The sequence below is a fragment of the Aegilops tauschii genome, chromosome 6 (genome assembly GCF_002575655.3).
Source record: "Aegilops tauschii subsp. strangulata cultivar AL8/78 chromosome 6, Aet v6.0, whole genome shotgun sequence".
NCBI classification, from domain to species: Eukaryota; Viridiplantae; Streptophyta; class Magnoliopsida; order Poales; family Poaceae; genus Aegilops; species Aegilops tauschii.
Window position 1 is genome coordinate 474095074 of NC_053040.3, and position 27114 is coordinate 474122187.

At 45.7% G+C, this 27114-nt stretch overlaps 3 protein-coding genes across 4 annotated transcripts; all 3 read left to right on the plus strand.

The window, feature by feature from the left end:
* Positions 1 to 6126: 6126 nt before the first annotated feature.
* LOC109765608 (betaine aldehyde dehydrogenase 2) lies at positions 6127 to 11906 on the plus strand. The gene is made up of 15 exons (XM_020324397.3): positions 6127 to 6413; positions 6507 to 6649; positions 7358 to 7438; positions 7524 to 7669; positions 8295 to 8387; positions 8466 to 8589; positions 8678 to 8743; positions 8906 to 8972; positions 9798 to 9874; positions 10242 to 10355; positions 10852 to 10929; positions 11009 to 11160; positions 11276 to 11336; positions 11486 to 11592; positions 11676 to 11906. The coding sequence occupies exons 1-15, from the start codon at positions 6299 to 6301 to the stop codon at positions 11761 to 11763; spliced, it is 1512 nt and encodes a 503-aa protein (XP_020179986.1). The 5' UTR covers positions 6127 to 6298; the 3' UTR covers positions 11764 to 11906.
* Positions 11907 to 13736: 1830 nt separating this feature from the next.
* On the plus strand, positions 13737 to 16463 carry LOC109765609 (uncharacterized). Of its 2 annotated transcripts, none has more exons than XM_020324399.4 (3): positions 13737 to 15052; positions 15307 to 15921; positions 16024 to 16463. In XM_020324399.4, the coding sequence occupies exons 1-2, from the start codon at positions 13798 to 13800 to the stop codon at positions 15843 to 15845; spliced, it is 1794 nt and encodes a 597-aa protein (XP_020179988.1). In that variant the 5' UTR covers positions 13737 to 13797; the 3' UTR covers positions 15846 to 15921; positions 16024 to 16463. The 2 variants fall into 2 exon arrangements, with proteins under 2 accessions (XP_020179988.1, XP_020179987.1); XM_020324398.4 differs by having other exon boundaries at positions 13738 to 15052; positions 15307 to 15938.
* Positions 16464 to 16623: 160 nt separating this feature from the next.
* LOC109765611 (uncharacterized) lies at positions 16624 to 20086 on the plus strand. The gene is made up of 8 exons (XM_020324400.2): positions 16624 to 16931; positions 17097 to 17184; positions 17288 to 17376; positions 17865 to 17943; positions 18028 to 18087; positions 18616 to 18737; positions 18821 to 18892; positions 19267 to 20086. The coding sequence occupies exons 1-8, from the start codon at positions 16675 to 16677 to the stop codon at positions 19367 to 19369; spliced, it is 870 nt and encodes a 289-aa protein (XP_020179989.1). The 5' UTR covers positions 16624 to 16674; the 3' UTR covers positions 19370 to 20086.
* The last annotated feature ends 7028 nt before the right edge of the window (positions 20087 to 27114 follow it).

Sequence of the window (27114 nt, forward strand, 5' to 3'; positions counted from 1 at the left end):
CCACGGACCACCCACCTTGCCTTATAGCCCTCCAGGCTCCCGTCGGCCTTGAACTTGTGACGGAAAAGCCACTTGCCGGTGACGATGTTGGCTCCAGGCGGTCGAGGAACGAGACTCCATGTCCGGTTCTGCATCAACGCCGCATACTCAACCTGCATTGCAGCTAGCCAATTCGGGTCACGCAAGGCAGCACGTACAGTTTTGGGGATTGGGGAGACGGAGCTGTTTGTGGTGGCTAGGAGGGACTGCTGGTACTTAGGGTTGGGAAAGAAGCGTCCAGCCTGGGCACGGGTGACCATCTGGTGTGTGGGAATGGGTGCGGCTCGGGGACGTGGTGGTGTGGGTGGCCGTGGGGGGTGTGTGACAGACGAGGCGGGAGGCATCGTCAGGTCGAGGCACTGGAACAGGTGCCGAGGGAGTGGTCACCGGTGTAGGTTCAGGAGAGGGAGCAGGGGTGGCCACGACAGGTGTAGTGGGGGGCGTTTTGGTTGTTTTGTGCGGGGGCGCCGTGCGTGTCGGTGGTGTGCTGTGTGCATGGCGAGGGACGGCTGGGAGAGGCATTTGATCAGTAAGATCAGGCGAGGGTGTGTTGTCTGGCGTGCTCTGTACATGGAAGGGGAACTGAGATTCGTCGAAGACGACGTGGCGCGATATGATCACGCGCCCTGTGGTGCGGTTGAGGCACCGATAGCCTTTGTGTTCAGGTGAGTATCCAAGGAAGACACACGGCGCAGACCGGGGAGCTAGTTTGTGCGGTGTCGTGGCAGTGAGGTTGGGAAAACACAAACACCCAAAGATGTGCATAGCGGAGTAATCCGGATGAGCGCCATAAAGGAGGAAGAAGGGTGTGTGGTCATGGCGTGGTCGGCATGGCCGGCGATTGAGGATGAAGGTGGCGGTTTGGACTGCCTCAGCCCAGTATGGGTATGGCATAGAAGCGTGTATGAGGAGCGAGCGCGCGATGTCGTTGAGTGTGCGGAGAGCTCGCTCGGCGCGCCCGTTTTGGGGTGATGTGTATGGACATGACATACGAAGAACAATCCCTAGCGAGAAGAAGAAGTGACGTGCGGCGTTGTTATCGAACTCGCGTCCATTGTCAGATTGGAGAGTGAGGACCGGTAGGTTAAAGTGGGTGCAGGCTAGTCGGACGAACTGACGCAACGTGGGTAGTACTTCTGACTTGTGTTTGAGCGGGTATGTCCACATGAAATGACTGTAATCATCTACAACCACAAGATAGTACTGATATCCGGAAATGCTAGGTACAGGGGAGGTCCACACATCACAATGTACAAGCTGAAATGGGAAATACGAAACATGATCTGACGAACTAAAGGGAAGTCTGTGGCTTTTGCCTAAATGACAAGCGGTACAGGTAGATCGGCCAGCATCCGAGCTAATGGAAGCACGCCGAAGAGTGGCGTCCAGAGCTTCGTCGCCAAGGTGGCCGAGACGGCGATGCCAGACGTCACGGGATACAGCGACGAGGGCTTGCGGGGCGTGTGTTGGGGTCGATGGGTGCAGAGGGTACAGGTCGTCCGGCGAGTCAGAGCGGAGGATCACCGCCTTCGTGCTTCGGTCCTCGATAGAGAAACCATAGTCGTCAAATTCAACATTAACAGGGTTTTCACGGGCTAGAGTGCGAACTGAGATTAGGTTTTTGATGAGGTGTGGTGAGACTAGCACGTTGTTAAGAGAGAGGGGTTGGGCTATGGTGGGTAGGTGGTGGTGACCAGTGTGTGTGACTGCCATGGTGCCGCCATTACCAACTACAATGTCAGGTAAGTAAGAGGGACGGGATGAAGATAGTATACCGGGGGATGCAGCCATGTGGGAGGTGGCACCAGAGTCAAGGTACCACTCAGCGCCAGGGTTGGAGGCCTGCCCTTGCTGCACGCTCATGTTGTTGAGGGCGTGAACGAGAGCGGTCTGATCCCATGCAGGAGCCGGAGCGCTCGGGGTTGCGCTCGGGGGGGGGGGGGGCGTAGAGTGGTGGCTGGGGACGACGCCGGGTTGCCAGTAGACCGGCGGTGCACCAGCGGGTGTTGGTGGAGTCCAGGGGTGAACAGCCATGCCGACGAACGGTGCAGTGCCGCCGGGACGCGGCCCAAGGATGCCGGCACCCGGTGCATGTGGGCGCCACGGCATGGGCCAGGCGTGCACCATGCCATTCCAAGGCGCCGCGGTTGGAGCAGCAGGATGCGGGGGTGCACTGCCCCTGCCGGAGTTGGAGCCCCTGCCCCGGCCCCTCGAGCGGTTGCCACCACCGCCACGGCCTCCGTCGTTGGAGCGGTGTCCGTTGTCGCTGGGCGTGCCGCTGCCGCCGCCGGCCGGCGACGGCGCGGGGGCACGGCCAACGTGAAGGGCGACGTCTTGGTGCGTCTCCTCGGCATTGCGGCTCTCCTCAAGGAGCAAGAACGCGCGACAACGAAGAAGAGACGGGAACGGAGTCTGCATGGTGAGAATGGAACCGCATAGCGATAACGGGGGTGGAGGCCGCGGATCATGTTAAGAACCTGATCGCGGTCAGTGACGTGCTCGCCGAGGTCGGAGAGACGGTCGGCGCACTCCTTGAGCCTGGCGAAGTACAAGATGATCGACGAAGACCCCTGCTCGATGCGACGAAACTCCGTGGCGAGGAGGACCAGTTGGTGCTCGCGGTTCTCCAGGAACAGCGCACAGATCGACTCCCAGATGGCGGCAGCCGTGGCACCGCGCTGATGGATCAGCCCGAAGATCTCAGGGCTCACCCGGTTATAGAGCCAGGAGACGACGTGAGCATCGTCTTGGAGCCATGCCGCGTCCGAGGGGCGAGGCGGGCCGGTGATGTGGTCGACGACGCCGGCCTTCTGAAACTGCACCTCAAAGAGTGTCCGCCACTGGGAGAAGTTCAGCGGGTTGAGGGAGAGGACCACCGGGACGTGCTGGTTGATGAACACGCCGGCGAGGGGGGAAGGGTTGGAGGAGCTCGCCTCTGAGTCATGGCGAGCGACGAGGTTGCCCTGTGCCAGCGCAGCGGGTGTGAGGAGCGGCGGCATGGCGCGGATAGGCGTGGGAGGGGTGTCGTTGGTGCCCGGAGGGCGGAACGGAGGTGGGGGTGGAGGAGGAGGGGGAGGGGGGACGGCCATGGCCGGACTAGGGGAAGGGGAGGGAGGGCAGCAAGGAGCGGCTAGGATCAGAGGGAGTAGCCGGTATCTGATACCATGAGAGTAAGTAGAATGCGAATGTAAGGCACCTTGAGTGCCGATACTCTATTACTCTGTGTTATATACAGGTTGTCGCAGTGCGCGTAGCGCAGTTACAGAGAAAGAGGGAGGTGCGTCATGCGCAGAGGGAGATGGAGATCGTGTGCCAGGACGTGCCCATGCATGGATGAGACATGGGCATGCACGTAGAGTAGCAGCTACTGTTAACATACGTGGGTATAGCCTGAGCCACCGTTTTAATCAAGATTTCCTTGCCCTTCCTTGACAGCAACTTTACTTTATAAAACAGCTTTGCCTAGACCTGCCAACATAGAGCGGCAAGCCGAGGTACTTCCCTTGATGCCCTTCACTATGCAACCCAAGTAACTGCAGCAGAAGATCCTTTTGTTGGCGTGGCGTGTTCTTACTAAAGAGAATCGCAGACTTTGTCCCGGTTTATTGTTTGTCCAGATCCCCGTCCATAAACCTCCAGGATATTGTTGACCGTCAACACACTATCTTCCGTAGCCTCCATTAGGAGAAGAGAGTCGTCAGCGAAGAGGAGGTGGGTCACCGGTGATGCAGCAGGAGCCACCCGAATGCTCGAGTCAAAGCCTTCACGTACGAGTGTGCATAACCACTAGAACTACTCAACTGTAGTAATTGGCCATTGATTTGGTCGTGTTCGTTGTGTCATTCCTGTTGGCGGTGACGTACACCCGCCGGGCGAGGAGGATCTACCCCTCCGTGCCCCACGACCAGGGGACATCGACGAGAGTTGAGTCGGCCCAGCGCATGATCCTCTTCCGGTTTTGGGAAGGTTCTAGAACCTTTCTATACTTTTGTTTTTTTGTTTTTCCGTTATTTCTTTTACTTTTTTGTATTTTTTCTTTTACATTTACATTTTAAAAAATTTCTCAAATTTTTAACATATTTTAAAACTGTGGACATTTTTGTCCATCAATTTTTAAAAACCCATAAAATTAAAATAATAATTGTATTAAAAATGTTCATGTCAAATATTGTTCACCAAATTAAAAAATGTTCATCAAATTCAAAAGATATTCATCTATTTCCAAAATATGTCCATCGAATTTTCGAAAATGTTCTTGAATTCAAATTTTGTTCATGAACTTCATAAGAATGTTACTCGATTTAAAAATGAGTTCACCGAATACAATTTTTTATCAACAATTAAAAATTTGTTGATGAAAAAAAGTTCTATTTTCGAAATAATGAACTTTTTTTAATTCGCAAGCATTTGTTCAACATTTGAACATTTTTTAATTCATTAACATTTTCAAATTCATAAAAAAAATGAAACCAAAACATTTTTAAAGAAGCAAAAAAAAATAAAAACAAAAAAAAAACAAGAAAAAATGAAAATGAAAGAGGGGAGCCCCGCCTCGCACCTAGGCCGGTCCAAGTTCGCGCGTGGGGGACGAGGGGGTGCTCATTACCTTGGTTTCCACCGCGTATAGCGGGGCATAGGAGGTCCTGGAATCTTTGCTCGCGTTTGGGATTTCAACCGGGTTCTTGTTGGGGCTTGATGGAGGCGCTTGACGATTTGGGCCCTTGTCGTCTGGGAGCCATGAGTTTTTAGGGTTGGTTCTTTTTGGCATGGGTTCTATGTTTGCAGAAAGCTAAAAATAAAAAGAAATGATTGCCATACCATAACAGAGAAGGAAGGTCTTCAAGAAGCATGTAAATTGGATTCACTGAAGGAATGAGTTTTCTAAAACTCAGTCGATTGATACTTAACCAAGTTTCGGTCGACTGCTTAGTCAATGGATCTTTGTGTGGAGATTCGTGCTAGACTAAGCATCGTCCGACTGCCCTCGCACCACGTCGTCCCAACAGTAGCAATGCCCGTATGTGTTGGTTGCAGCATGTCGTCTCACCGATTGCAATGTTCCCTTCATTGCTCGCAGCATGTCGTCCCATCACCCCGTAGCATCTGCCATTGTCGTTTTGCGGCATGAAGTTTCATTGGTTGCTGCATCCTGTCGTTGCTCACAACATGTCCCGAGGCGACTGTCGTTGTCGTTTTGCAGCATCCAGCACCGCCGTTCGTAGCGCCACAACCACACCGACGTACATCCCAGTTGACTGAGGTCTAGCCTTCTAGGCATGCCCCTAAAGGAAATAGAGACTTTTTGATGATATTATCACAGACTTATCGAGTCGAGAAGTGATCTTCTATCCATGTTGGCATCACATGTTGCTTATGTTGTTACGCCATATGTTGCATACATTCTAACAGTGTACATTTATAAGGAGGAAGTACTGCCATATTTCCAGGAATGTCATGCTTTTAGTTTCGGATTTAACCGGTCAATGGTCCAGAATGATGAGGATCAAGCTCTAGATGGTGTCACTACTGAGACACATCGCGCAGGCTGCTACGTTGTCGACGCAATGCATGTTGTGTGTAAAGAATCTTTCTATTTTAAGTTTAACATAGCATATAGTAGTAGTTAAAGTGATGTATCAAACATTACTTTGTTATTAGAGGCAATGGTGGTGCACTCGTGCTGGTCACAGTTTCAAAATTATTCAAGATCTAGTGTATTTTAGTTGCTTATATTCAACCGATTTATTCTTGCCCCTGGTCTCCATGGAAACCAATGGTTGGGATGTTCATGTCTGCGTGATATTTCAATAATTGTCAGTCGTCTGCTCAAAGGAGCAACGTCGACGTCAAACAGAGAATGCCGCGGCGAAGCGCGCGTCTGCTTCTGCCACGTGTACGAACCATGGGTGCCATGGTTCCACATCGGTGTCGACCCGATCTCGACCCAACACAAGCATATTCGGCGTGACATAACCTCCTTCGGCCGCACCACGAGAGTGGATAGCGGCGTCCCACCAACCACCTGTGACGTGCAGATCATCGAACTTTAAAAAAGAAAAGAAAAAAAAGGCGTGCAGATCATCGAGCGCTTTGCGGATCGTGGGACCAGAATGGTAACGGCGCCGCGAACGCCAAGCGTGCTCGCCGCGTCCTCCGTCTACAAATAACGGAACGAGAGGATAGCGCTCCCCACCTCCACCTCCCACCTCGCGCCAACCAACCCCGGCCGACGCAGCTCACTACCTCCCCGCCTCCCGCGATGGTCGCCACGGCGAAGATCCCGCAGCGGCAGCTCTTCATCGACGGCGACTGGCGCGTGCCCGCGCTCGGCCGCCGCCTCCCCGTCATCAACCCCACCACCGAGGCCTCCATCGGTCCGTACCCGATCCATCCATCCTGCGCCTCTCTCTCTCTCTCTGTTTTCCGTTCGCCCGTGTCGTTGGGTGCTCATCAGTAGGTCTGCGCAGGCGAGATCCCGGCGGGCACCTCGGAGGACGTGGACGCGGCGGTGGCGGCCGCGCGGGCGGCCCTCAAGAGGAACCGCGGCCGCGACTGGTCCCGCGCGCCCGGCGCCGTCCGGGCCAAGTACCTCCGCGCAATCGCCGCCAAGGTATGTACTCCGCCGCTCCCGCGCGCAACTACAACAATAGGCCATGTGTGCATTGATGGCGCCTACTCAGTCGGTCAATCAGTCAACTCCTTAGTTTTTTCCTCTTCTCATGGGTACCAAATTAATGCTAGATTTGTCAGTGATCCGGTACGAAATCACATATACTACAAGTTCTAGAAAATTCTGAAGAATATATGATTTGTAGGTCAGGTAAAAAATAAATCTCAAGACCAAGCTCAGTCTATTTCAAAATAGTAGAAGAAATTGGCGAGTGGCAACATGAATGGTCTCTCTCTAAAAAACAACATGAATGGTAGTGGTGAATAGCAAAAAACACTTTTCGTCCTGGATCTGGCTTCCCCATGAACAGATAGGAACAGCTGCTAGTTTTTGTTTAGCGTCTTCTTTTTTGGCATATGTTTCTCTGTATCGAATTATGCATGATCACACAATTGCTGTTACGGTGTACCACAGTAGTACACCCTGTTTATGTGCCCCAAAAGTGATTTAAAAAAATATTAATAACAGCTTGGAGGAAAGCCGTGGTGAATTTTAGACTTCCAAGAGCTGTCATCTATATGGATGATAGCTTTTTTACTCTACATGAGGAAACGGAATTAAATCCGCCTTTGATCTTAAATTTGTAAAACCTGGTATTTTTTCACATGTATGTCAGTTTTTGATGCATTTGATTTCCTTTTCCTTCAGATGATTGAGCGGAAATCTGATCTGGCTAGGTTAGAGGCACTTGATTGCGGGAAGCCTCTTGATGAAGCGGCATGGGACATGGTATGCGATCCACCTTTTGAATGTCTGCATGCATCATATTTTTCTACACATGATGTACTGATGTGCACGATGTTCTTTTTATCAGGACGATGTTGCCGGCTGCTTTGAGTTCTTCGCGGGTCATGCTGAAGCTTTGGACAAAAGGCAAAATGCTGCAGTTGCTCTCCCGGAGAATTTTAAATGCCATCTTAAGAAGGAACCTATTGGTGTAGTTGCTCTAATCACACCTTGGTATTTCCCGTTCCCCTCCTGTCCTGCTTATATCTATAAATATATGGTTGAAGCATGCTACCACAAATTGCTCATATAGTAAAGGAGCCTTAAATTGGCGTCGACGACTATTAGGCTTAGCCATCACAATCCAATTAATTTGATTTTCCGTCCGATCCTTACTACTTGCCGCTGCTTTAGTACACTTTCTCTCTCTTTCCTTGTCCGCAAATTGTGCTCATGTTCTCCGGATTTGTAAGTACTATTGAGTGTTCAAGCTCACGCAGCTGAGACAATGTCATTTGTGTGTGCGTGTGCGTGTGCAACTGTGCATGTGAAAGTTTTGGCTAGTGTCACTAAACTTATTATAGATCGATACGACCCTCAACCCTTTGTTTTCTCCTCATCCAAGTATTTCTTTTCCTTACTGGTCCTGGTAATCTGTTGTCAGCCTTGCTCACTTAATCTAGATCTCATTATTTAGAATCTTACTACTGAATGAGTACAGTTGATCCAGTAATTCGTTATTGATTACATTCAACTTTGTGGTTTTAGTTGTATTTTTCTTTTTTATAGTTTTATGCTATAACTTCAAATTATTTGGTCCTGACATATAATATTCTTTGTTTTACATATTTTGCTACAGGAACTATCCTCTCCTGATGGCTGTATGGAAGGTAGCCCCTGCTCTGGCAGCTGGTTGTACAGCTGTACTGAAGCCATCTGAATTAGCTTCCGTGTAAGTTTAACATTTGTCCTTGTTTCCATTTTATAAGCAATGGGAGTTGAAACATCTCTATATTTTTGTAATTACCAGGACTTGCTTAGAGCTTGGTGATGTGTGTAAAGAGATTGGTCTTCCATCAGGTGTCTTAAACATTGTGACTGGATTAGGTCATGAAGCTGGCGCTCCTTTGTCGTCACACCCTGATGTCGACAAGGTACATATATTTGTCCTATATCTTTTTGTGATCCATCTATGTCGATGGAGTATATTCCTCACAATACATGGCTTATTTGTGCTTTTAGGTTGCATTTACCGGGAGCTATGCAACCGGTCAAAAGATTATGGTAGCTGCAGCTCCTACAGTCAAGGTTTGTTCCACATGTCTCTATTTTTTAGATCTTTGTAGTAATGTATCACCAAGTATCTGTTTTTCCCCTCCTTTAGATTTTTAGAATATTGACCAAGATACTACGAGCGCTCTCCTGATAGCAGACCATTCTCACCTTTTGTGTTGCATCTTTTCTTGACAGCCTGTTACATTGGAACTTGGCGGCAAAAGTCCTATTGTAGTATTTGATGATGTCGACATTGACAAAGGTACATGCTGCATGCTGAGACTTGTCCAATTCAAAATGCCCTGTGTGGAATCACTTAATAGACCATGGTGTTACACACCCCAAAGCCTTTATTTGGTGTCTGGGCTTTTCATGATAAATGATTGTTAGAACTTCGGATTAGCAACCTGTAAAATGGTTAAAAAGAATGATGTCTATGATTTCACCAGACTTTCTGCTTGTTCGAACTGGCGTAATTTTTTATTGAGGGTACATACAAGCTGAATAATGAAACGAAGGATACATTTGGTTCCTAGCTAAGCTGGGCTAGAGCCCAAGTAACTTATCCCGGCTTTGTTGTGCTAGCCTTGGCTAGCTGTTTGGTTTAATCTGACTAATCCTAGCTTTTGGAGGATAGTTAAGTTTTGTAGGGAAGCCCCCTCAGAGATCCATATGAATTACCAAAAAAGCTGTTCTGGTGTGTGATTCTTAGCCAAAAGTGCAAGCGGATTCGCCTCACGCAGCTGATTATGAAACTATCCTAGGCTACATTGCCGCCGAAGAGTAAATTCTGGTTGTTCCAAAATGCACAACCTTGCTGGGCTAGTCTAGGGGTTTTCTTGCTTGAGGCCCAAACCTACCGGAAATTATTTCATCACTGCTTTTTGGTGACAAGCAAGGCACTTATTTTGAACTGATTATAAAAACATGAGTAGTCTGCTTTAGCTCTGGAAACCTTTACGATCTAAATGTTTCTAGACAGTGATTCACTCAAGTTAGTTGATAATATGATTGAATAATATGATTCTGTTAATTATCTTTTGCGACCTTTAGTTAAATCTGATTATTGATCCTTCTATTTAAACAGCTGTTGAGTGGACTCTATTTGGGTGCTTTTGGACCAACGGTCAGATTTGCAGTGCGACATCTCGTCTTCTTATCCATGTAAGTATTGATGTTGCAACTTTAACTGTAATGCTAATGAAGTAGTCTACATGTTTGATGGGATTCAACAATAGCTCAGCCCGGTCATCAACTTTTCACTTATGATTATTGTATGATGCACCACTGTCAGTTCACATGACATATGTCATTGCGTTGTGTACATTATGCTTTTTTTAGCAACATATGGACTGCCCGTTGTTTAAAGTACATGTTTTAGCACATTAAGCTGGGTTGCTGTACTGTATGGCTGGTAATCGGGAGCAATTTTCGAAATGTTGCTCTGGAAGCTATATCCCAGATTTATTAATTTATTGCTCTTGAGCATATGGCAGTCAGCTTTGCACTCCTGACATCAAACTCTTTGCAGAAAAATATCGCTAAAGAATTCATCGACAGGATGGTTGCATGGTCCAAAAATATCAAGGTGTCAGACCCGCTCGAGGAAGGTTGCAGGCTTGGGCCAGTTGTTAGTGAAGGACAGGTACTACATTTTAGCTTTATATAAATTCAGAGGGAGAAAACAGGGCAGGTCCTTTTGTCTTTTTGCTGGATTTATGTCCTCCTTTAATTTATTTATAGCGATATACTCCGTTTCTAAATATAAATCCTTTTAGAGATTTCAGCAGGAACTACATGTGGATATATATAGACGTATTGAGAGTGTAGATTCACTCATTTTGTTCCGTATGTAGTACATATTGGAATCTTTAAAGAGACTTATGTTTAGGAACGGAGGGAGTAGTTTGCTCTTTGAGTTAGCAGCTGTAGCCGCTCTTGTTCTTGCTAGTTATTACAAACTGCAACTTATACTTGGAGGACCTGTGTCCAAATGCACTGACTGAGAAAAATAAACATCACGACCAATCCATCACCATCCAGCTTTGCAAATATTTTTTGTGTCTGCATCTTGCCTGTTGCTTAGACTCATTCCTTGTTAGTAGTCTTACTTGTGGTCATGCTTGTGGTATTGCCCGCAGTATGAGAAGATCAAGAAGTTTGTAGCGAATGCTAAAAGTGAAGGTGCCACCATTCTGACTGGGGGTGTCAGGCCCAAGGTAATTCCCAGTTCACACTTTGATGTACAGGTATTCACGTGTGTCACTAGACTAGAGCTAACGTTCTGTGTTTTTGCAGCATCTGGAGAAAGGTTTCTTCATTGAACCCACAATCATCACTGACATCAACACATCAATGGAGATTTGGAGGGAGGAAGTCTTTGGTCCAGTCCTCTGTGTGAAGGAATTTTCTACGGAAGAGGAAGCCATCGAACTGGCCAATGATACTCAGTGAGCTACTTATCCCTTTCAATAGAGCATCTGCTGTTTTGATGAGGATTTGCAGCATATATGTTATAGCCTGTTGCTTGTGAGCTTACTCTGACAACTGTTCCTCTTTCCACAGTTATGGTCTGGCTGGCGCCGTGATTTCTGGTGACCGTGAGCGATGCCAGCGATTAGCCGAGGTATGTCTTAGTGAAGGAGTCTTAACATTTTCTGTTGATAATGTTGATAGCTTTATCTGCTACTCCAAGTTGGTGTTACTTGAGTATTGTTGCAAATCGCTCTTGGGGATGTTCTGCTAACAAGTGTCCAATGGCAATTCCACCTACAGGAGATTGACGCGGGATGCATTTGGGTGAACTGCTCGCAGCCTTGCTTCTGCCAAGCTCCTTGGGGCGGGAACAAGCGCAGTGGCTTTGGGCGCGAGCTCGGAGAAGGGTGAGCCAAGATCGTGTTCTCTGAGTCATGTTATAACTGTCTAGGGTTTCTACCTGACGCCGTCTGCGCCTTTTGTTTTGCAGGGGCATTGATAACTACCTGAGCATCAAGCAAGTCACGGAGTACACATCTGATGCGCCGTGGGGATGGTACAAAGCTCCGGCTAACTAAGATGTAATTGAGCTGGTTCGAGGACCTGGATCTGTTCCATCAGGATAAATCTGTGTGCCGGCCTTTGTAGTGGTGAATAAATGTAGTTTGTCATGTACTGCTGAACCTTTCTTGCGAAATAAATGGCATGAGTTTTGTGGACATAGGCCGTGTGTGGCATGGATTTACTTTTCAAAATTAAGATGGTTAGAGTATCTCCAACAACTCCCCAATAATATCTCACTCTATATCCATGATCTGAATATCACCGGCAACACAAAGAACATAGAGGAAGCTAGTTCTTGATGGAGTTTGAGATGAAAGACTTGGCTAAAACCAGGCTCTGTTTAGGCTTACAACTTGGGCACCTTCTTGGAGGAGTTCTTGTTCCCTAGTCTGCATATATGGAGGGTTCTTTAAATATTTAATATGGACAAGCCTCACCCTCTTAAAAAAAACCATGGTTGTAAGATCCCTTAACATAGATGAAGATACATGAAAATCTTGAAAGAATGGGGAATTTTGGAGACAAATTGCACTAGGCCTGGCATTATTACCGCTGCAAATCTTGCTGATCTATTCACAAAGTGTCTACCTGCATCAAGTTTCCAAAGATGTTTCGTGTCATTAGTACGAGAAAGTTAAGAGTTGCAAGGTCCACGGGTCATACTGGAGGAATTTTGATCCAAAGTTCAGAGTCAAAGGGACAGTGAGAGCTATCCTCAATCCTCATAGTGAAAAAGTGAACAGATAAGCCACTCTCACTGTCCCTTTACGGAACTCACCTCACCCGGGTCATACTGGAGGAATTCTTAAGAAGGCATGTGCATTTCAAAGTAAACATCCAAGGAGGAGTGTTATGCAACATTAATCTATGCAGAGTAAACATACAAGTTTCTTTCCATAAATGCCGGTGTTCTTTGTTTGTGCAATGTGTTTATTTACCTATTGAAAATTCCGAGTCAGAGATGGAGTTCAACATCGATTTATGATAATTTGGATATTTTTTGAGAACCTCTAAAAATGGAGGCTACATCTATTAATTAAGATACTAAGCTCCTTAGATTTGGAGTCTTATGATGCGTCGAAGGCGGTAGGGGTCACTGGGTCCCGTTTGTAAGGGTGTGTGTCATTGGTTGAGGGTTCATGTTTGTTTTTTAGTTTTATTATTTTCTTTTTTGGTTTCTCTTTTCTTTCTACTTTTAATTTATTTTCCCATTTTAATCATGAACATTTTTATAATTCTTGAATATTTTTAAAAATTCTTGTTTTTTTTCAAAATTCATGAATATTATTAAAGTTCACAAACACTTAAAAGATTGTGAATACCTTTTAAATTTGCAAAGTTATTTCAAATTTGTGAATATTTTTAAATCCATGAATTTGTTTAAATTACAGTTTTTTAAAAATTCATGCTTTAAATCTGTAACATTTGTAAAAATCCATAAAAATTAATTATGTTTTTCAAAAAAACTGATAGCCAGCTTTTTATGAGATAGCAGTGGTGCGAGCGAAGAAAATGATATGCGACCGAGTGGAACAAAGAGCCGAACTAAGCGAGCAGGAGCTTAATGACCAGCTTGTGTGAACATTATAGTGGCAGTTTCATCATGGAATAAAAGCTCGCAATGGGCTCACGCCACGACTCATGACACCGAAACCAAAATGTATAAGAACACTACAATCAGACATCAAACAACTTCACTCTCCTCTCAAACAAATACCGTCTCTAGCAACACCCATCATGATATACGAATAAAAAAGAACATCGCCAGAACATAATTAATACCAAAGCCAACACAGATAAAACCAAACGAAACAAACAACCGCAATAACATGTTAGAGAAAAAAGACAATCTCACGAGTGAAGAACGGCGTGGCAAAGCGTGCGTGAGCTTTAGCTGTTTGTGAAGTGCTCTCCATTTTTTTTTAGAGAATGAGATTTTTTTTGAGAAGTTGTAGAGAATGAGATGGGTATAGAAAATTTGCTAGTGTCTGAGAAGGCCATGCGGTAGAGTTGATTTGCCTAAAAACCAAAATCCCCGTGGCGGTCCGATGCCGCCGCACGCCGGCGTCGACCTCCCGCGCGCCATCTGCGCCGCCGTCATCAAACACTCCATCAAGCCGCACGCCCACCTCCTCGCCGCCGACCCGTCCCTCCTCGCCGCCGTCCTCGGCCGCCTCTCCCCGCTGCCCTCCGCGGCCCTCGCCTTCTTCCGCGCGCTGCCGCCCCCGCACCCGCTCGACGCCACCCTCGCCCTCGTCCGCCTCCTCGCCGCGCACCCGCGCCACCACCCCACCGCCCGCTCCCTCCTGCGCGACCTCTCCCTCCGCCACCCGCTCTCCTCCCCGCTCATCCTCCCCTCGCTCCTCGCCGAGCCCCGCGTCCCGAGCTGGCTCCTCCTCGCGCTCGCCCAGGGCGGCCGCGCCGGCGACGCCGTCCGGGTCTTCGACCACATGCGCGCGGCGCGCCTCGCGCCCGACGCCCACGCCTGCACCGCGCTCCTCACCTCGCTCGCCAGGGCCCGGATGACGGCCACCGCGCGCAGGGTGTTCGACGAAATGGGCCTGGCCGGGGTCGCCATGAACACCCACGTCTACAACGCCATGCTGCACGTGTGCCTCAAGGCCGGCGACGCCCTGCGCGCCGAGGCGCTGATGACGAAGATGGACGCCGCCGGAGTCCCGCTGGACCTCTTCTCCTTTAACACCGCCATCGCGCTGTATGTCAGGAAGGGGATGCAGTACGAGGCGATGTGCGTGCGGGACCGGATGGCGAACGACGGTGTCGAGGCAGACATTGTCACCTGGAACACCATGATCCATGGGATGTGCAAGGAGGGGAGGATGAAGGAGGCAGCCCAGCTCCATAGGGACATGGTGGCGTCAGGTGTAGAGCCGGACATGGTGACGTATACCACTCTGGTGGATGGGTATTGCCGGGCGGGCGATGTGGGGGAAGCGATGAAACTGCGAGGGGCGATGGAGGCAAGGGGGATGTTACCGGGTGTGGCTATGTACAACGCGATCATTAGGAAGCTCTGTGAGGATGGTAAGATGAAGGAAGTGAATGGGTTGCTTAGTGAAATGGACGAGAGGAAGGTGCAGGCTGACCATGTGACGTGCAACACGCTGATCAACTCATACTCCAAGAAGGGGGACATGCCCTCGGCGTGCAAGGTCAAGACGAGGATGATGGAGTCAGGGTTGCAGTTGGATCAGTTCACTTACAAGGCTCTCATCCATGGATTCAGCAAGGCCAAGCAGCTAGATGAAGCCAAAGAGGCCTTGTTTGAGATGATGGGTGCAGGTACTCCAAATTTGCCTTATTTTGCGGCTTCAATCAGTAAAAGACTAAAGGCTGAATAAATATATAATATCTAACCACCAACCAGTAATTTGAGTTGTGTGTGATCCTTATGTTACAATAGAAAACAATTGGTGTTCAAGCCAGTGACTAAATCTGTACATCACCTATTGTAAAAAAGAACTCTTTACATCATTTCACTGGTTACTTAGGCATATTAGTGTCCACTAACGATGTTTGGTTTTATCTGTATGCAGGATTTTCGCCCAATTATAGTGTATTTTCATGGCTCGTCGATGCTTTCTACAATAAGAATAATGCAGATGCAGTGCTACTCATTCCTGATGAGCTTATGAAAAGGGGCCTTCCTCCAGATAAATCGGTATACAGGTCTCTGATCCGAAGGCTCTGCAAGAAGGGGCTGGTTGATCTTGCACAAAAAGTATTTCACCAAATGCAAGGCAAAGGTCTAGAAGCTGACTGTCTGGTGTATGCCACACTTGCATACGCACAGCTGAGCACAGGAAAGCTGGCTGCTGCTTCCGATACATTGGACGAAATGGCGAAGAGGCAGCTGTCCATGACGCCACAGATCTACAACTGCCTGTGCACTTCTTATGGGGACGAGAAGGAGACACTGAACATGTTCTGGGTTCATGCCATCGAGAGAGCCCTGATTGGGAAGAGTGTGTACAAACTGATGCACCAAGCAAGGGTGAAATCATCAAATCCTGGAGTTGAGAACGAGGGACATGCTCCTGTTTCAAGGCCTAGCTTACCGGCGTCTGCGAAATGAGACCTCGGCGGACTTATCCGGCAGTTTCATGTATCATTACCATATGCTCCCTTCGTGAACCTTCCATCGTGCAAGGGTACGAAACACACTCTGGTAATTCGTGGCATCTCTCTGTTCTTTGTTGGTCTACTGTAATGCCGAGCTCGTGTATTTACTTCCTATCAAAAATTGTTTTCAGGTGCCCTGTGAATCTGCGTCCCATCTTGTTGGCGCTGAAGGTTGCGAACTGTGCTCCTCGCATATCCATATCGCGTGCACGAACCTTGTCAACAGAAGCATATTCGATGTATGGCAGCAACAGGACAGTTGAGGTGGTGTGAAACACCTTGTCAGCCGGATAGAAGCAGGACATGTTTGATACTTTGGTTTCACTAGGGATTCACAGCGCAATCTGTTTTTTTTTTTCAGTTAAGAGTGTGCTAACTCAATTATGTATCTCTGATATCAAATTCCGTTTAGGGAAAAGGAAGCAATGTGCATGCTTATCTATTTTCTGAGCTCGACAAGGTAGCAACAAATAGGCAAATAAAACCCAGATGCTTAGACTACATTTGGCCTGTTCTGTTCTGGGTGGATCCATTCATTTGCCTTTCTGAGAATATATATTTGAAATGTGGATGTTTTTCTGAGTAGATGACAAAACTTCTATCCTGTTTTGCTATTCAGTTAGTGAAAAGAAAAGAACTAAAAACAGATTTGTGTGGCCTTGGGCCTGCTTGACAATTGGGCCGGGCGAAGCAGCCCAACCCAAGTGACAAAACTGCTGTATTGACCCACTGGAGTTACTTCTTGAGCCACAGGAAGAGGAAGATAAGGTGGTGGCCAGGCCATGCCGCGCGCTCACCTCGCAGTAACCATGCCGCTGCTAGCCCCAGCCGCTAAAACCCTGTTCCTTTCCCGCCTCCAGCCTCCGACTTCGCCTCGTCTCCACCTCCGCCGCGCCACCGCCACCGCTGCCGGCGGGAGGGGCGATGGTGCGTCGGCGGCGTCCGGCACGTCGGCCAGGGACCGGCGGCTGGCCAGGGTGCGGGAGGAGCGGCGGCGCCGCGAGTACGACCGCGAGCACACCTACCCCGGCTGGGCCAGGTCCGTCGGCCATCTCCCCCCGTCGCCTCCTCCCTGAATCTCTCTGCTTTGCTACTGTATGTGTGTATGGACTGTCCGTGTTTGGATCCCGGCTGTTGAAATGAATGTGTGAACCCTCTGCTCAGTTAGCTAGCTAGCTCACTGGTGGTTGCTGTGGTGGTTTAGGGTCCTGGAGAACGCCTGCAGGGACGACGAGGAGATGCGCGCCATCCTCGGCGACAGCATCGGCAACCCGGAGCTCATGAAGCAGAGGGTGCGTCGTCTGTAGAAACAACTGAGGTTTTCATTCCTGGGGCCTCAGAGTGCAGTTCATCTGCTGTACTGAAATTGTAGAGGTTTGCGTGCTTGCTGTGCAGATACAAGAGAGGGTGCGCGCGAAAGGCAGGGAGGGGTTCAACAGACCCAAGACGGGCTCCGTCGCCGCTTTCAAAGTCAGCTTCCGAGAGTGAGTTGTCGTGTAGATGATGAACACACATGTATTTTTATCTGCTTGGCATGCATGATATCTTAAAGTGATTCTGGACCAGATGATGTTCTTCAATCAGTAGCGGCATTCATTGCCAAACATGATTTGCTCTTTCTGTATCCATGATTCTGTTCTCATTGATATAACTGAAATTCTTTTTTAGTGAAATAATAATGGCACAGCATCTCCAGAAACATCCATAATCCAAACAACTTCTGCTTTCAGTGCAGTATTTCCCATTTTTCAAACTGAGGCAACAATCTGAATCTGGGCCACTCTAGTGCATTAATCAACAATGTAACAGCTAAGTTGACATTAATATTGCACAGATGTTTGATTTTTTTTTTTGAGGGGAGTACACGGACGTTGATATGATGATAGCAGTGAAAGCAATAGGAAATTTTCCAAGTTCAAAGATGTAGAGTCTTATGAACTCTGAATCTCATTTTATCTTTGTATCCTTGCAGCTTCAACCCGTTAAATGCTTTCATCTGGTTTGAACTCTTTGGAGAACCAACTGATCGAGATGTTGACCTTCTTGGCGGTGTAAAGTGACACTGTATATTTTTTCTTTGGATTCTTATGGTAGAAAGCCACCACCCTGTCTTGACGGCAACTGTTTCTTCTCAGGTTATTCAGGCTTGGTATGTCATGGGAAGGCTAGGAGCTTTCAACTCTTCAAATTTGCAGGTTGGACTTGTTTGATATTTGAATCCTACATTGCCGCCATGTTTTTATTCTCATTTCCAGTTGGATTCCTCCACTCATGAAGCCAAATCAATAACTGAAAGATAATACTGTGCATCAGTTCTAAGAGAAACCCTCCGAGCTTTTTGGAAATACAAAATAGTTTGCACATTATATTCGGTGTCTTCTAAATTTCGAAAAAAATGCACACTGTTGTGATCTGTGAACTACCCCTTTTTGTTTCTCTATGTAATTTGTGAACCATCTTTGGCATGGTTTAACTTGGCACCTAAAAAGTGTTGCAAACTCTACTCACAGTCACACAGGCCAAGATATTAGAATAAAGAAAAATGTTTTATCTCTTATAGTAGTGTTTACCTATTCAGCTATTCTTTATCATCTGGTTACAACATCTATGTGGCCACTGCAAGTTTATGTATGTAAAGCTTGCATGCTTCTTCTGCTGTTCTTTGATATTTATGTTTTTCCCTTGCTCTTTTAGACTTGTGATATTGTAAAATTTGATCTCAGCTGGCTAACTCAATGCTGGACTTTGACCCTTCGTACGATTCTGAAGAAGCTTCTGCTGTAATGCCTTCATCTTTCCATGATATCAGTGATGTCGAGTTTCAAGACAGTTGGGGCAGAGTGTGGTAAGGATTGGAAACATTCAGTAAGTCTGAGGCCTTGTAAAGTGGTGTATACTATTCTGGAAATCATCTTCTATTTATTTCAGGGTGGACCTTGGGACTTCAGATCATCTTGGATTGGATGTACTACTGAACTGTCTTACACAATTAAGCTCAGAGTAAGGCATCTCTCACTGACTAAGTAGAATACGTAGCAGTTTAGCTCGGAAGAAGTATCATCAGAGACCATGGTTTCCAGTTAGATTGTGGAGATAAATCGGCACTGGCACCTTAAGTCTGCAACCATTTATTAGCTGAACCCCAAATGTGAGGTTAAACTAATTCTAGAACCAAACTACCAGCTTTTTGTTCATGTATGTATGATCATGTCTTCATTTGCTAGCTCTATAATTTCTGGTTTCTAAAGCCCTCCTAAGCAACATCATCTCATAATGCATAATATAGATTACAAATTGTGATTGCACAGTTTTCCAAATTTAACCATCATCTTGCACCTAACTCACCCTGTCTGTTGATTTGGCAAACACTGCAGACATTTGGGCATCAAACAGGTGGTTTTTGGCGGCAGAAAATTGGGTGACTGGGAGGAAGGCATGACGAGCTCAGACTATGGATACAAGCACTTCAAAATATAGGATTCAACAAGTGGTATGCGGCTCGAAGCCTCCGATCAATCACGCAGCCCCCAAATGGTCCAGATAAATTTTGTTTCGGAACGAGTTAGGAGCAGTCCCAGCTCGCAGGACCGGCTGGATTTGGATCGCGCACTCATGTGTGTATGTATGTAAATAATTTCCGAAGGCTAGTGTCTGTCCCGGCTATAGTGCCAAATGGTCAAGAGCATAGAGGCTCTTTGGCTGCTTTCCTTAGCCGCGAAGATGCATTCGCAAAGAAGGTGGATGAGATATTCACATCTTTGGAGTTGAAGGTTGCCTCCTTTGCTAGTGGTGTCAAGTCAGTCCAGTAAATGATGGCAAGGCCACTCCATTCCTCAAGCAATTTGCCGAAATGCCGAGTGATGTTGATAGTGATGCTTCAGTGCCTCCTGCACACATTGAGTTCCCCCCTCGGTGACCGTTGGTAGCCAAGATGCAAGGGCTTCACCATCTATGGCCGCCGCTGTTCCGGAATCTTAGTCTAGTGGAATGTTAGCTCTTCTTTTTTATGTCAAAAGGGGGGAATTTTAGGCTAGACGGCTTCATGGGTCTTTATGGTTATGAGAGTTTGAGAGGTAGAATCGATGGCTAGAGCATTTTCATGTGGTTGGACTTCAACTTGACTGTTTTTTTCTACTCCCGCGAATGAACCAAGATTTAGGGAATTGAGTTTATCAAACTTGTGTTTTTCTATCCTCTGTTCATATGTTGCTACCCTATTCATTTGTGTTGCAGAGTTTGGGTGTCTTGTGATGCATGAATGCGATGAATCAACATGGCAAGTTTAGAAAGAAGCTAGACAATCACACGGTACGAATCAATTAGCACAATCCTTAAACAACACTAGACATGTCCTTGAAATATCGTACCAAAACACAAGCCTTCAGGAAGGCAGAAAAGACATAGCATGACTTGAAACAACAGGAGGCAATCATCTTAACAAAATATAGGCCTTTAGCGATGTAACAACCAGGACTAGCACTATGCTTAGGAATTGATTTGTGCATCACAACAGGAGGCAACCTGACTTCAATAAGCCTTTTGTAGTAGAAACACATGCTTGTGATGTGGGAGTTGGTGTTGTGCTAATGCAAGATGGACATCCAATGTCATATGTTACTATGTTAGCAAATCCTTGGGTCCTAGGAATCTAACCGTGTTAGTGTATGAAAAGGAGTACTTGGATATTGAATAGTGGAGGTCTTATTTGCAAGTGCAAGAATTTGAGATCAAAACTGATCAAAAGAGTTTAGCTCATTTGGAACAATAACGTTTACATCTAGCTTGGCAGCAGAAAGCTTCGACTAAAATATGGGCCTACAACATAAGATCACTTGCAAGAAAGGAACTACAAATTCATTAGCTAATGCTCTTTTGCCATTTTATTCTGAACGTATCCTGGCATTGTCCAGTACTACCCTAGCTTGGTTACTGGACATTTTTGAATTTTACTCTAATGACCAGAAGGCACAAGATTTTTTACCACAATTCACTTTGAACCCAAACTCCAAGATTTTTTCTTCTACAAAATGGATTACTCAAATACAAGGACATCTTATGGGTTGGCAATAGTCCTGATTTACATATGTAAATATTCAAGGTTTTTCATGATAGTCCATTGGGAAGGCATTCATGGTTCCTTGTTACTTATAGGAGGGTTCATTCAGAAAGTGACCTTCTCAGCGCAAGCTCAAATGAGCTCGGGTGAACAATAAAATCGAAACAAATTAAAAAAATCTAAATTTTATTGTGACAAACATTGGCAAAAGTTTTAAGAGCTTGAAAATTTTCATCATGAAATCACATTCGTAGAAGTCGTGGCAAAAAAACAAAATCGATACTCTAAATTTCAACATAGGATGAACCAACAAGCTGATAAACATCACACTGAAAGGTCCTTTGCATTGTGAGACAGACTTTTTCTGAAACCGCAGCCATATATTCAGCCATCAATCATTCGACGCACCAATCACAAATTATCCTTGAAATACTATGGTCCATATGAGATCACTGAGAAGATTTGAGCATTGGCGTATTGTCTCGATTTACCTGCATCAAGTTGTATCCATGGAGTGTTCCATGTTTCCCAATTGAATCAACTTTTCGCTCCTCCTCAGCACGCACAATCTACATTACCTCCTTGCCGATGCTCAGTTACAGGTCCCAGTCAAGATTCTGCAATGGTGTGTTCGCTAACATGGGGTGCGGACAATTTGTCAAGTGTCTATCAAGTGGAGTGGTATTGATGCTGTCAGTGCTACATTGGAGGACCTCGATTCTCTACGACAACAATTCCCACCGACATTAGCTTGGGGTCAAGCCGAATATGAAGAAGGGGGGAGTATTAAGGGTGCCAAGGCAACCGGGGCCTCTACTATGAATGTTGGGCTATCCAGGCCTAGGCGCGCTCGTGAAAACTTTCGCTCCGACTAAGAGGCTTACAGGCCTAAAATGGGTCAAATGACTCTGTAAAGTCTCCAAGTTGTTCTTTTTCTTTTGAACTTTTGTAAAGTCTCCCAAGTTTAAATAGCTAACAAATTCTCTTCTTTGAACTTGGATGGGAAGAAATGGGTGATGGCCCTGGCTTGGCTTGTTATCCGATAGACGTGTGGTCACTTTAGCTAGATTTCAGTCAGCTGACTTTTAGTTTTGTGGTCAATCGATTTTCTGTCCATTGGATTGTGCTTTAAGATTTGTGCAGTTTTTTTCCTTGTTTTGCTAGTGTACTAGGCTATGTGGATTCGATTGACCCCTATTTTGGGTCAGTCAATTTCCTTCTTGGGCTGGATTTTCGTGTGTGCATGCTGTTTTCCATGTGTTTGCTTTTGTTTTCTGCTCGTGTACGGTTTTATTTTTCTATTTTTTAGTTGAGTTTTTTTTCTTTATGTGTATTTCCGGATGTTGAGTGTATGTAAATGTATACATCTACAAATTACATTAGAGTACGGAAATTTCACTCTTATACATTTATTCTATATATTATCAAAAAGTGCTTTTTTGTGCTAATTGTATGGAATTTTTGTTTTTTTCCTTTTTCTTTATTCTTTAAGGGTAATAACAATGCTAATTGTTTTGTGCTAATTCTGTTGCTAATTAAATACAGTTTTTTTTATGTGTATGTATGCATGAAATTACTATAGAATATTTGTGTAAATTATACTAGACTGCTAAAGTTGCATTATTAAATGTGTATTCGCTGCATATTATAAAAAGTGCAATTTCACTTCAAAGTTGTGTGCATTTTTTCTACCTTCTTAAGAGTAATACCAATGTCACTAATTTACCCTCTCTTAGAAAACTTTGTTTGTTTTATTATGTCTAGTTTTTAATTCATTTCCTGTTTCTAAGGATGATACCAATGCCACTAATTCGTTCCTTGTTTAGAAACTTTGTTTTATGTAAAATTCACTATTATATGTTTTTTCTTACATAACTAAAAAAGTGCAATTTATGTTTGAATTGTGTGCAAATTCTATCATAAATATTTTTACTTTTCTTCTTCTTAAAGGGTGGTACCAATGCCAGTATACTTGATTTCTTCTTTGAAAATTTTACTTTTATATTTGTGTTTGTAAGTGAGTATACATGCAAGTATGATACACCATGTGTGTAAATTATACTAGTAGAGAGCAAAAATTGCACTGTATATGCTTATTTTGTGCATATCACAAAAGTGCAATTTCAGGGCATACTTGTGTGCAAGTTATTTTTTAATTTTCATTCTTCTTAAAGGGTTTCATTTTCCCCTAGAAAACATCATTATTTTGTTTTTGTTTATATATTTTCTTTCTTCTTAAAGGGTTTCATTCTTACATAGAAAACTTCATTATTTTGTTTTTGTTTTAGCTTTTTTTATTTTTTCTTAAAGGGTTTCATTATTCCATAGAAAACTTTATTATTATTTTTTTATTTTCTTTCTTCTTAAAGGGTTTCATTCTTCCCTAGAAAACTTAATTATTTTATTTTTGTTTTTATTTTTTTATTTTCTTCCTTCTTAAAGGGTTTCATTATTTTGTTTTTATAATATTTCATTAGTGACATTTACATTTCATTTCTTCCTTTTTAAGGGTAATACAAATTCCAGTAATTCATCCCTTCTTTGGAAACTTCTATTTTGTGTAAATTCCACAATTATATGCTTATTCTTGCATATTATAAAAGGCGCAATTTTTGTGTAAATTGTGTGCAAATTTTTACATTTGTTGTTTTTGATTTTCTTTCATTTGTAAAGGGTAATATAAATGTCACTAATTCATTCTTCGTTGAAAAACATCATATTTTATTTTTGTTTTGGTGTTTATTTCACTTTCTTTCTTCTTAAAGGGCAGTAGCATTGTCACTTGTGTGCAAATTTTGTTTCCACAATTCATTCGTTCAAATTTTTTGTCTGTACATTGTGAAAAAGCGCAATTTAAGTGTAAATTGTGTGCAAAAGCGCAATTTAAGTGTAATATATGCTTGTTCTTGCAAATTGTGAAAAAGCGCAATTTAAGTGTAAATTCTGTGCAAATTTTGTCGTTATTTATTTAGTTTTAGTTCATTTTTATTCTTCCTAAAAGGTAATACAAATGGCACTAATTCATTTGTCCTTAGAAAACTTCTTTATTTTAATTTTATTTCAGTTTATATTTTATTTTCTTTCTAGTTTAAGAGTAATGCCAACGCCACTAATTCATTTTTTTCTTAGCAATCTTCCTTTTGGCGAAACTTCACCATTATATGCTTATTATTGCATATTATAAAAAAGCATAATTATGTGTAAATTGTGTGCATAATTTATCATTATTAGTGTTTTAGCTTTGCGAGAGACTCATGCCAGACTTTCTCTCAGGTATTTTTGTCTAGATAACACTGCATTTAGACTGCAAGTATACTGTAGCAAGTTGTGGGACAGAGATACTTTGTTTTGGCCGCATTTGAACCATCGCGGTCAAAAAAGAAAATTACCTCACACTGTGACTCCCTCTCTTAATACATTTCTCTGCCATGCATGCATTCTCTCTCTCATTTTTTTCACATGCATGCACACATCACAAATCTCTCTCGGTAGCTCTCTCTGAGACGTGCATGTATGTGCACAGCACCATCTCTCACGAGCGTGCCCTCTCTCTCTCGCACACAGTCTAAATCTCGCACGCATAGTTGCGGCCGGCCTTGTTAGGCTTTTTTATTCTGTGGCTGCGCATGTTCACACCTACACAGAAAAGTGACTGACCGAATACAAATTTCAGTCGATTGACACCTAGTCGGTCCTGTAGGTGGTTGGGTGGACGTACACGACAACAAGCCGTTTCTCTTCTTCCTCCTCAACTATGGCGGCTAGACCCCACGAGTGGTAGAGCGAGTGCTGACAAGATGTGTCATTGGCCAGAGTTGAATGATCTTCTCTTCTCACCTATTTAGGGTAATCTGATCATACGGTCCTGGAACATATATAGCCCATAAAAGAGTCGCCTCTGTCTGGCTGCGCTAGGGTTAGGGTTTTAGCGGCGACCATGGGCGATCCTGCTCCGCCGCTGCAAATCCACCGCACGAGTCCATCGGCAAGTGCCAAGGAGCCCCCCTGGCTACGCCGTCGAAGTCTCCGACATCTACGTGTCTTGGTAGGACGACTAGGGTTGCCATCCCGGGCGATCTGGGAGTCCGGACGGCTGGGAACATATCTACAAATAGCGGGGGCGCTGCGGCTCGAGATCATATCCCTCGCCAGCGGCCCCTCACGGGAAGCCCTAACCTGCAGCTGGAGAAGCCAAGGATGCAGCGCTCGCAATCCGTCACCGGAGGTGGGGGTGATTATGGGGGAATCGATGAGGTTCTTGCCCAGCTGAAGCCTTCTGGCGGCGGGATGTTAGTGCATGCACGTGAAGTGACTCCGGATGCCGGGTTGGAGGGGGATACACCATCGGCAGGTAACTGGGACGCAAAGGACTCGGAGGATGGATTACCGGATGCGGCTGATTCACAGCTTGGAGGTGAAGTGGATGTGGATGATGTAGCTTTTGTGGCGGTGGATTTCAGTGATGATGATGATGATGAGGTGCCAGCCTCGCCTCTTTGGCGGCTCATGGGGCTCTATAGGTCTCAGAAGAAACCCTCTGCAAAAACGTTGTCAGATCACTTTGAGGGTGTCTGGCGGCTGAGGACTGGAGTCGAGTCAAACCCATGGGAAAAAATTACTTCACGATCACTTTTGGATCCGAGGGAGACTACCGTTTTGTCGCTCGCGGAGGTCCATGGATTTTCAATGGCGATGCCCTGCTGGTAAAACCTTTTGATGATGAGGCGAGACCATCAGAATCAACCCTAGATGCAGTTCCAGTCTGGGCTAGGGTGTTTGATGTCCCATACAAGAAGCAGACTAAGGTCTACGACCAAGCATTGGGTAGCACACTGGGAGAGGTACTAGCCGTGGATGTACCAGAGGTCGGACATGGAACCAGAGAATTCTTGAGGGTTCGGGTGATGCTGGCTTACAACAGGAGACTGCAAAAGGAGGTGACGTTGGAATATTCGGTTAGGGGTGTGATCAAGCAGACCACTTTTAAAATTAGATATGAACGAGTGCCACACTTTTGTTTTCATTGCAGTTTCATGGGACATGACAAGGATGTCTGTGAGAAGAAGATCCGTGGGCTTGCATCGAAGGGGTATGACTCGACGCTGAGATGTTCCCCTTTTAAAAAGTTTGAGTTCAGGGAAGCTTATACCCCCTCCCCAGGACAGCCAAAGGCCAGAAGGGACCTGAATTTCAACTTGGGGAGCACTGGAGTTGCGGCGAATAGTGCAAGAAGTGCAACTAGCCATACGAGCTCTTACAATACCCCGGTACAGCAACATGACATGATTCCACCGAGGGTGGATGCTAATGATGGGTTCAAGGATGAGGAGAGAGAAGCGGCCCCAAAGGAGGATAATGCACTTGCAGCTGAAATTTCGAAAATGAAGTTGGCGGGAGAGCAGCCGGAGTCGAGTAAGGTGAAGGAAATGACGAGTAAGTTTGAAGCCAACTCTGCTGGGAAGGGGGTGGATTCGGCACCGAAACAGCTGAGGAAAAAGGGGGCGACAATTGCGAAGAAACCGGCCAGCAGGAAGGCTGGGCCGCTAGTTATCCGTGACAATACCCCAAGCCAGAAGGATATGATCCCGGCACTGCGAGATCTTAGTGCATGCGGGGGCTCCTTGAGTTCGGTCTCAGAATCCATGGACTTCAGTGATTCCGTTCTTGGGAAGAGGCAGGGCAAGCTGGTGTATCAACAACCCAAAGTGGTGAACAGCGATAAGGCCCTTGTGCCTTTTGTGGATAGGCCAAGTGGCGGAGTGCAGAAAAAAGGGAGGCTGGAAGCTGTCTCTCATGACAAGCAAGGAGATGAGATTGAGGAGGAGGACATGCATAATAGGGTGGAGGACCAGGATAAGGAGGCAACCGGCCATGGGGCCGCCGGTAAACTGACGGGGCCAAGTGTGGTGCCCCGTTAGGAGCAATGAATTGCTTAAGTTGGAACTGTCGAGGGGCGGGGAACCCTCGAACAGTTCGCGATCTTGCGGCTCTTGTGGCCGCCCATTCTCCGAAGCTTGTTTTTTATGTGAAACTAGACAACCTAGAGATAAAATGTTTCGTCTTCGTTCTCGTTTAGGTCTTTCGGGTTTTGAAGGAGTCAGTAGTGAAGGCATGAGTGGAGGTCTTGCTTTATTTTGGGATGAGTCTGTATCAGTTCAAGTCCAAG

Bases quoted from the DNA above. Each gene is read 5' to 3' on its own strand.
- LOC109765608 (XM_020324397.3), top strand. From the start codon at position 6,299: ATGGTCGCCACGGCGAAGATCCCGCAGCGGCAGCTCTTCATCGACGGC. The intron at 8,973-9,797 runs GTACATGCTGCA...CTATTTAAACAG, and splicing joins TGATGTCGACATTGACAAAG to CTGTTGAGTGGACTCTATTT. The intron at 10,356-10,851 runs GTACTACATTTT...TATTGCCCGCAG, and splicing joins CAGTTGTTAGTGAAGGACAG to TATGAGAAGATCAAGAAGTT.
- LOC109765611 (XM_020324400.2), top strand. From the start codon at position 16,675: ATGCCGCGCGCTCACCTCGCAGTAACCATGCCGCTGCTAGCCCCAGCC. The intron at 17,377-17,864 runs GTGAGTTGTCGT...GTATCCTTGCAG, and splicing joins TTCAAAGTCAGCTTCCGAGA to CTTCAACCCGTTAAATGCTT. The intron at 18,738-18,820 runs GTAAGGATTGGA...TATTTATTTCAG, and splicing joins GACAGTTGGGGCAGAGTGTG to GGTGGACCTTGGGACTTCAG.
- LOC109765609 (XM_020324399.4), top strand. From the start codon at position 13,798: ATGCCGCCGCACGCCGGCGTCGACCTCCCGCGCGCCATCTGCGCCGCC. The intron at 15,053-15,306 runs GTACTCCAAATT...ATCTGTATGCAG, and splicing joins GTTTGAGATGATGGGTGCAG to GATTTTCGCCCAATTATAGT.